Source organism: Malurus melanocephalus, unplaced genomic scaffold, assembly GCF_030028575.1.
Source record: "Malurus melanocephalus ecotype Western Australia unplaced genomic scaffold, MMel_1.1 scaffold_1156, whole genome shotgun sequence".
Lineage (NCBI taxonomy): Eukaryota > Metazoa > Chordata > Aves > Passeriformes > Maluridae > Malurus > Malurus melanocephalus.
Genome location: NW_026624388.1, coordinates 51,118 through 60,351, shown reverse-complemented (window position 1 = coordinate 60,351; position 9,234 = coordinate 51,118). Strand labels below are relative to the sequence as shown.

General features: G+C 44.0%; 3 protein-coding genes across 3 annotated transcripts; 1 reads left to right on the top strand and 2 right to left on the bottom strand.

The window, feature by feature from the left end:
- Positions 1 to 497: 497 nt before the first annotated feature.
- LOC130586422 (histone H2B 1/2/3/4/6) lies at positions 498 to 1,175 on the bottom strand. The gene has a single exon (XM_057387211.1). The coding sequence runs from the start codon at positions 972 to 974 to the stop codon at positions 594 to 596; it is 381 nt and encodes a 126-aa protein (XP_057243194.1). The 5' UTR covers positions 975 to 1,175; the 3' UTR covers positions 498 to 593.
- A 68-nt stretch (positions 1,176 to 1,243) lies between these two features.
- On the top strand, positions 1,244 to 3,567 carry LOC130586430 (histone H2A-IV-like). The gene has a single exon (XM_057387219.1). It carries the CDS (start codon positions 1,321 to 1,323, stop codon positions 1,708 to 1,710), a length of 390 nt encoding a protein of 129 aa, XP_057243202.1. The 5' UTR covers positions 1,244 to 1,320; the 3' UTR covers positions 1,711 to 3,567.
- On the bottom strand, positions 1,759 to 3,384 carry LOC130586415 (histone H1.01). Its single transcript, XM_057387203.1, has one exon. The coding sequence runs from the start codon at positions 3,347 to 3,349 to the stop codon at positions 2,693 to 2,695; it is 657 nt and encodes a 218-aa protein (XP_057243186.1). The 5' UTR covers positions 3,350 to 3,384; the 3' UTR covers positions 1,759 to 2,692.
- Positions 3,568 to 9,234: the final 5,667 nt, after the last annotated feature.

Here is a 9,234-nt window from a genome sequence, read left to right as displayed (position 1 = left end):
GAAGATATATGTCACTTTATGTAAGATATATATCCTTTTATAGGGCAGTGCACTGAACTCGCCTCTCACTTCTGCTGCAAAAACAGAGCCCCCAAAGACTGAGCACAATCAAGCCGTAATTATACTACGGCTAAGTAGTACATGAATAGGTATCCACTAGTCATAATTTCAATTCTTTCCTGAGTAGAAAAATTAGATTCCTATTTRRTTTACATCACATATAACATGCAAACTTACCACAGTAAAGTTTTGCTCATATAACACAATATTAAAATGAACAGAACCATTAAGTATCACTGAAAAAAACAAACCCACAGCAAGTACTCAACAAATTAAAATCCCAAGTTGATTTATTACATAGCTAGTAAATGTTCATGAGCACAGTGAACTGGAGAACACAATTCTATCTGAGTAAGCTTCTCGGTATACAAAACCCACAAGATCTTTTAAAAACAAAAAAGCCCTCTTAAAAATAAGACTTCACAGAAGACTGAAAAAGGATTTTAACCATACTTGATTGCACAGCTCTTTTATTGAAAAGGTGGGTGGCTCTTAAAAGAGCCTTTGGGTTTAACAGTATTTGAAACAACTTTTTACTTKGAGCTGGTGTACTTGGTGACAGCCTTGGTGCCCTCGGACACGGCGTGCTTGGCYAGCTCGCCGGGCAGCAGCAGGCGCACGGCCGTCTGGATCTCCCGCGACGTGATGGTGGAGCGCTTGTTGTAGTGCGCCAGGCGCGACGCCTCGCCGGCGATGCGCTCGAAGATGTCGTTGACGAAGGAGTTCATGATGCCCATGGCCTTGGACGAGATGCCCGTGTCAGGGTGCACCTGCTTCAGCACCTTGTACACGTAGATGGAGTAGCTCTCCTTGCGGCTCTTCTTGCGCTTCTTGTCACCCTTTTTCTGCGTCTTGGTGACCGCCTTCTTGGAGCCCTTCTTGGGCGCAGGAGCGGACTTGGCCGGTTCAGGCATCGCGACAACTGCTTATGCTGCGAAGACCTAAGAACTGCCTCAGTACCCACTGCAGGACGAAGTGACGAGCACCGCTGCGTGCAACGTATTTATAACAGCCATATGCAAATGAGTAGCATCAGTTGTGCGCATTCTCATTGGTCAGAACGCGAAAGAAACGTCATCACGCCGAATAGTCGAGATTGATTGGTCAGAATTTGATTCGCCTTCTTATTGGCTGCCCAACGAGACCTACTTCTCAGCCTATCAGCGAAGGGACGAGCTACTAAAGGGAGGGTGGCGGTGGAGGGCGGAGTGGCTGTTGTGCTGTGCAGCGGGCGCGTGTGCGGCGTGTGAGCAGAGAGAGATGTCCGGGCGCGGGAAGCAGGGCGGGAAGGCGCGCGCCAAGGCCAAGTCGCGCTCGTCGCGGGCCGGGCTGCAGTTCCCCGTGGGCCGCGTCCATCGCCTCCTCCGGAAAGGAAACTACGCGGAGCGTGTGGGCGCTGGAGCTCCTGTCTACATGGCGGCCGTGCTGGAGTACCTGACGGCCGAGATCCTGGAGCTGGCGGGCAACGCGGCCCGCGACAACAAGAAGACGCGCATCATCCCCCGCCACCTGCAGCTGGCCATCCGCAACGACGAGGAGCTCAACAAGCTGCTGGGCAAGGTGACGATCGCGCAGGGCGGCGTGCTGCCCAACATCCAGGCCGTGCTGCTGCCCAAGAAAACCGACAGCCACAAGGCTAAAGCCAAGTGAACGAAAAGTAACGCATTTTCTTTTCTCGAGAAACCCAAAGGCTCTTTTCAGAGCCGCCCACAAAATCCTAAGAGAGCTGAATTATCSAGAAAATAGGGTATTTTATATTAACTACTCAACCCGCGTTTTGTCTTTTATTTTTTCTTTCTATGTTTATTAACAGCATTTTTGGCTTAAAAATAATAGCAWTGCATTTCATATTTTCGTTAACAAGGTCTTGCCAAAACGTGMTTCCCATGCAAGTTCTTCATAGWATGGGTTATTTTGCTTTTGTTTCTTATATCGGTGAACACAGGAACTCTGTTCGTTGAGAGTTYCCGTCCCTCCCCCCGCTTTTCCGCCTCTTTCTTCTCCGAGTGGCTGACACAGTTCGACAGATAAGAGGCGTAATCGTCTTCGGGGAAGGGAGGGGGAAGGGCAGGAGGACGTGATCTCCGCTGGCCAATCCTTGGGCAGGGCGGGCTTTTTCAATACTTAAAGCTCTTTCTTATCGGAACAAAAGGATTGGGAGAGCAGGGCTATTTTTGTCAGTAAAAAGAACCCCCCTCCTCCCCCAAACAGACAAAGGTATTTACGGAGATACCTTAAGAGAAATAACACAATAGATTAGACATGGCTCAGTAGTAGCGTGCCTGGCAATTGCATTATTTTGTTACAAAATATACCTTTATAAAACCATACATCCGATTTTTATCAAATCATTATAAAACGTTTCCTGGTAGTCAAAGCAATYACTAGGAGGAAAAAAGTCTAGATTTCCCTAAAACCGCTGTGCTATACCGCGCTCGTTAGCATTTATTTCGGTAATCCTAAGGAAAAARTGAAAGATACAATTGACCTCTTGACGACTTACGAATTACTGGATCCTTGCTGCAGGTTACAGACGACCTCGGTGCATCAGCTCCTTTAGGGAAAGTGTGGGTGGCTCTTAAAAGAGCCGTTGGATAACAAAGTATATAGAGCAGAACACTTCAGATACGATTTACTTCTTTTTGGGCGCCGCCTTCTTTGCCTTGGCCGCTTTCGGCTTGGCTGCCTTGGGCTTGGCTGCTTTGGGCTTCACCGCCTTCGCCTTAGCCGGGCTCTTCGCTGCCTTCTTGGGCCGGCCTGCCTTTGCGGCTTTCTTGGGGCTCTTGGCCGCTTTCTTGGCCGCTGCAGCTGCCGGTTTCTTGGCCTTCTTGGGGCTTTTCTTCACCGCCGCTGCTTTCTTGGGCTTCTTAGCGGCGCTGGCGGGCTTCTTGGCTGCCGGCTTCTTGGGCTTAGCTGCAGCCGCCCTTTTCTTGGGAGCTTTTTCTTTCACTTCTCCTGGCTTCTTGTTAAGACGAAAAGATCCSGAGGCGCCGGTGCCCTTGGTCTGCACCAGGGTGCCCTTGCTGACGAGGCTCTTGAGCCCCAGCTTGATGCGGCTGTTGTTCTTCTCCACATCGTAGCCGCCRGCRGCCAGCGYCTTCTTGAGCGCGGCGAGGGAGAGCCCCTTGCGCTCCTTGGAGGCGGACACGGCCTTGGTGATCAGCTCGGTGACGCTGGGCCCCGCGGGCYTGCGGGCTTTGGAGGCGCTCGCCGCCTTCTTCGGCTTCTTGGCGGCCTTGGCGCCGGGCGCGGGCGCATCGGGGGCGGCGGCGGGAGCGGTCTCGGACATCACAGCAGAGTCCTCTGCGGAGCAGGCGAACACAATTGGGCTGGCCCGGGTCAGATGCTCGTATTTTTAGAGCGGAGACGCGCGGTGATTGGTGCTTTGCAGAGCCCGCCCCGCTGCACGGCCGGGGAGCCCTTCGGTGTGCTCGATTTGTGTTTCTTTGGACCAACAAAAGTGTATTTTCCTCGGAATTTCTGCAACCAAATCGCCCAATTTCCTCGGTAAGGGGGGAGAAGAGCAGGTACTTGCGTTCGGGAGAGTTTCCTGCAGCAAACACGCGATTTGAGTTTAAGGAGAGGCGATAAATCCCGTGTGCTGCTGCTGGAGAGAGCTCTGAAGGGAGAAACTTTTGTTTTTCCTTGCAAATTAAAAATTTCCTTTTGACATAAATATTACAGCAACAACTCAGTCTGATTATTTAGAGGGTTTTCTTGGGGTTAAAGTTGAAATCGGACTTTTTGAAGCTATTTTGACAGTTTAAATTGATTTTGAAGAGGAGGAAGTAACACAAACTCCTTTTTCAGCTCTGAATATGGATTAAGAACCGGTTCCTTTGACCATGTGTTTTACCTCCTAAAACGCTAAAGTCTAGTGAAATAGTGTCACGTACAACCTTCTAAAACACTTTTTATAGAAACATAAGCAATTTTGTTAATATCTGGAGATTTATGAACATACAGTTGGTTTGTTTTGTCTTCTTGGAATTTCGGTACAAGGGAGGCAAAGTTACCCTGCTGCCCTATGTGGGTTGTTTTCTTTTTGTTTGTTTTCTATATGAATTTTTCTACCAATTATTAAGYGAATCAAGCTATTTGCTTTCTATGTTCCATTTTATTTTGAAGTAAATGGTCATTTGTTACTATATGTTACAAAACTGCCACTTTGTAAAAGAAAGCAATCTCCTAAACTTCTGGTGATGTTTATGGAAATTAACTTTGTCTCTGGTAATTTAAGATTTGCAAGTACTAGCATAGGAGTTTAGTAATTATGCTCTTTGTTCCCAAAGAGTATTCCTGCTATATATTTTGTCTAAAAGTAGTAGGATTTTGAATCATATTACTGTTTAGGTGTTTTTATGTATCTCACAGAATATGGCTACACAAAGGTTTAGCTAAAGCCTCTGAATTTTGAATCCTTTTCCCACTCTAAAAAAAACCCATCTAATGGTTACTTGTGCATTTTACAGCAATCACKGAAATAAGGAAATGCTTTTATGACAAGAACTAGAGCACTTTGTGATAAACTGAGTTTTAACAAGGGGAGAGGTAGGCCATAGGTCATTCCTAAATTACCAGGAAGGAATCAATCAATACTGATATGTGGTGGAAGATGGTGTAATATGCTGGATGGAACAGAGCTCTGGAATAATATTTAATTAATCTGTAACTGATTAAAAAAAAAAAAAAAAGTGTATTATCCATTGCCTTTTCAGTTATTTAAGAACCACAAAGATTACACTGCAGCCCTTTGGTAATACCTGATATACTATATAATGTGAATATAATATTTAAGTACATATTAGCAACCAGAAATTCAGATTATATGAATAGGTAATTCTACAGAAATACAATTCTATTTCTACCTCATGGTTTCATTTACAATGGCTGTTTTGCAAATACTAAAATGTATATAATATGAGAGATTTTAGCTTGCTGTAAAATTGTGTTTCAGGAAATGTTAAACTATGATTAAATGCAGTGAAGGGAAGAATTGTGACCACCACCCCATAAGGATAAAATACCAGAAAAAAAGGTTGCAGCAAGACTGCACCTGAGTTCTGTAATGCTTTCATGGGAAAATAACTGAGAGAAGAGCTAACCAAACTGTGACTTTCAAGGTCCTGTTTAGTATGTAATATGAAGTAAGGATTCAGGGATTAAATGAATTAGGGTGGATATGAGTATTGCAGATATACCTTCAGAAATTTCCAAATGAAATTAAAATTGTTTTTAGCCTTTATTCTGTGCATTTAAATCAATGAATGAACCTTTCCATTTATTTGACTACATAATATAATAAGGTAGCAATTGCTGGGAAGATATGGAATTTAGCAGTTGCTTAGAGACTGCATTGAATATAGACAGAGAACAAGGACAGACCATGAGTAACATGTCAGTGAAATGAAAAATTTCTTGTTGCTTATTGTTGCTGTTTTGAACACATTTACTCCAGTCATCTTCGCTGGCAGAGATGTAAATATTCCAGCTCTCATTTGTGGCTTCACAGAGTYTTTATTCATATTTTTTAATGGAAAAAATGGTCACTATCCCAGTTTTCAGCCTGGCTTTTCTCCTTGAGGTTGCTACCCTTTTGCCCATTTCCAAAAAGGACTATGAAGTATATATGTGTTAACTTCTGGTCTCCATCAGTTGCAACAACCTAGTAACATAAACTGAAGTAACTTTAGAAATTTCATGATAGAGAGAGAAGCTATGATTTTTTAAATGGTTTTGCAGCAAAGATTAAACCAATTTTAGTGATGTAGAGTTGGTGCTTGGAGCACATATTCTTGTTTATGTGAAAGACTATATACATAAACAATATTTTGGAAAGGTAAGGGGTATTTGTCAATGTTAAAAAGAGCTGATCTGCAGTCAGAGCAGATATTTGAGAAAGAATGAACAGGTGTACTCAGACAGAGAAAAGATGTGGTGAAGAATTACTTAAAAGGCAGAAGTGGGAGTTTTACCTCCAGCTGAGCAAATGAGGGAGGGAAATAATCCTGTTTTAGATATGGGACGTTGTGGAAAAATTTCTTTGAGCAGATGCTATATAGATAGTTGTGTGCAGTTTGGTATTACCAGTGAGACTTGCAGGAGGCAGAATTCATTATTCATTAAAAAAGAAGGAAAGTAATATCAGGATCTCCAGAGATGCTTCTGGAGAAGGCACCACTGTAATGTCTACTTCATATGAATTATTTCAATTCTCCTCACCTTATGGGCACCCCAGCAGGCCACACTACATCACAAACCCACACAAGTTTGCAATCTGAGCCCTCCCTGCAAGTYGCTTCCTTTCACATACCCAAATCTATCCAACTTTTGCAGTTATCTATTGAGACCTCTTGGCATAAGCGAGGAAACAGGAACCACAGCCAAGGGGGCCAAGGGTTGGCACTACACCTAGGAGCTATCAAATGTTCCTATCTCCAGTTTAGGACCTGCCAATACTTGTTCCTATGAAAATAAGCTGTGGGTTTTGTTTAGATATGTTCGAAATGAGAAGAGGTAGCACAKTAGTTGTTCTCAAGCAATTTTGTTAGGAGGTATTAGCATGAGAGCGAGCCACACAAATGTGGCTAGTGGGCTGCTCTACCTGCTGTAGCTAAGTGCTGTGGTCAGTCATTTTTACACATCTGGAGGAAGTCCAGCTCTTACATTTGGGCACTCTCCTTGCTTCAGATGGCAATTTTCAGGGAGATTTAGGTGAGGGCCTTTACATTCTGTACTGCGTTCCCACATACATGTTCCACAGGAAAGAGGTGTAAATGCTCCCTGCAACCTATTACAGTGTTACACCCATGCCTTACTTGCCCTCAGTGACTTCATCTTTCATCTGACTTACAAATGTAATAACACTTGTCTGATCCAACCAGCCAGCAGAGTTTAGCAACTTTTAACACTTAGCTAAGGAATTTTAAAGTGATACCTACCAAACGACAAACTTGTTGTAGCTCAGCAAAACAAGCCTCTMCCTACATAATACTAATTTTGCTGCTGCCACTGCTGTTAAGGCTCCTAAGTATACTGAGGTCACATAAGGCCTTTGAAATTCAGTGTATGGGTGAGCATCTGTAGGGAGCAGAATAAATAGGGTAGGGCAAYGAATGAGTGTCCCTACAGACTCAGCTTCCTGGAATGTTGTGTACTCCTCCCTGTACCCTTGGTTAAGGGTTGGGGCACTTATTGTGGCCTCCCTTCTTCATTGCCATGGCATGTAATTTAGCAATTGAAAATCTATAATCCGAAACCTATATATGTCCATAGTTAGGAGGCACTGGGAAGGAAATCCTTCCTGGGAAAGCAAAATGAAAAGAAAAATAAAATTCATAAAATRTGCGTAGAGCCAAAATGCTTCTGGGGACAGCTAATGAGGAAAAAAAAATATGGACTTTGTACTTAACTGTGTGTGCGTTTGTCAAGTTAATGCATTTTTTCTTTCTTCACGCACAGTGAAAAAGGTTCTCAGTCAGATGTCGACGAATAGAATCATTTATACCTGAAAGTACTTTGGTCTTCTAAAACTAATCCAAGCCAGTTAAAAAGATTGTGCTCTGGACCATGCTGGTGTGGTTTGAAAGTAGTCATCAATGGGAGATTGAGGACCCCCCCCAGGCCCTGAGGCAATCTGTCCATCAAAGGTAAGCAACATTAACAGCAGCTGCATCAGCTATGGCTCCCCAAAGAAATTATCCCCTCGTGAGTCGAGAGTGCCTTGCTTTGACCTGCATTTAGTGGTGAATTCCACCAAGGAAGGGTGCCACCACACTGTCTTTTCATAGTTACCKCTCCATCAGCATGGAATCCTGGCTGCTCAGACCAGTGAGCAGCTCAATCTTCCTCCGTGAAACGTCACAGCATTTGTGTGTTTTCTGCCCTCCATACTTTCCTGCTTGTGTGACAGTGCGGTCTGTGACTTCTGGTACGAGGGAGAGAGTGATATGATGAATCTAAATGTTGATTCCCAYTCCAGCCAGAAACGTGTTTGGAACCTGTGGAGGTACAAAGTACCCTTGGACACCTTGTACATGCACTGCTGGTCTGCAATCTGCTGTGTCCCTGGCTGTTGACACCCCAGACACTGATGTGATATGCTTCCAGGTAAATTTGAGTTGTCAGGCAGCTCATTTTTTTTGCCCCACAAGCATTGACAGTGATAAGAGCTCAGGGTCTAACACCATGCAAAGGTGCTGCCCTTAAGTGGTGCTGCTTCCTGTTATTTATCAGAGGTATAAAGGTGAAGCAGGTCCTGGCTCTAGATAAAGCTGTTTGTGCCATCTTCTACAGCACGAGCATTGCAAGGTGGCATTTGGGTGCTAGCTGTATAGGCTGCCTGTTTTCCCATAGAAGGGAACAAAAACGTTTTGAGGAGTTGTTCACTGTGTAAATGTTGTGCTTTACTTCATGTTTTTTACAGTACACACTTTGCATTGTGCAGTCCATGTTCTGGTGCCAGAATAGCTCTGTCTCAGGTCAGTATGTCGTCCAGAGAGCCAGGAGCACTGRAAGGGCAGGCTGGTGCCTGAATTTTTCCAYGATATATAAACAAGGTCAGCAACTTTTCATTTCTTCTGTCATACAGTTAGAATGTCAGGAATATGGCTTCAGAGCCTCATGAGACAATACATTTGGGCACATTCAGGAAGAATATATTTCATCTATTTCATCTGCAACTTGCATTGGTCCCAGAAAGGATTTGCTTCCATGGTGGGTGTATTAAAATTAAATCTTGGTCTTTCTGGCACAAGTTKTTTTTCTGCTTTACTGAAAATGCATTCAAGATTTTCTTGATTTGGTTTTGAAATAGAGGACAGAGTAACAGCTTTAACTTTTGTATGCTGTTTGAGGTTATTAGTTTGTAACATCTGACGTTTAAYTGTGTGATTAACGAGACTAGCACAGAAGGCCAGCACTGAGCAACTAGGAGCAGGGATAAGCAGACATCCAGCTCTATAGAAGGGGTAAGCAAAGAGAAACCAGCTGGGGTTTGGGTTTGCTCAAATTGTAATGAGATATGTACAAGGAAACTTAATAGCTGAAATTAGTCAAAGCTCTTGAGAAAGGGTCTTGCTGTTCAGTAAGGTGAACATTTGAGTAATTCTAATGTTAATTGTCCAGATCTAAGGCAGGAAAGGACAGGACAGGACAGGACAGGACAGGACAGGA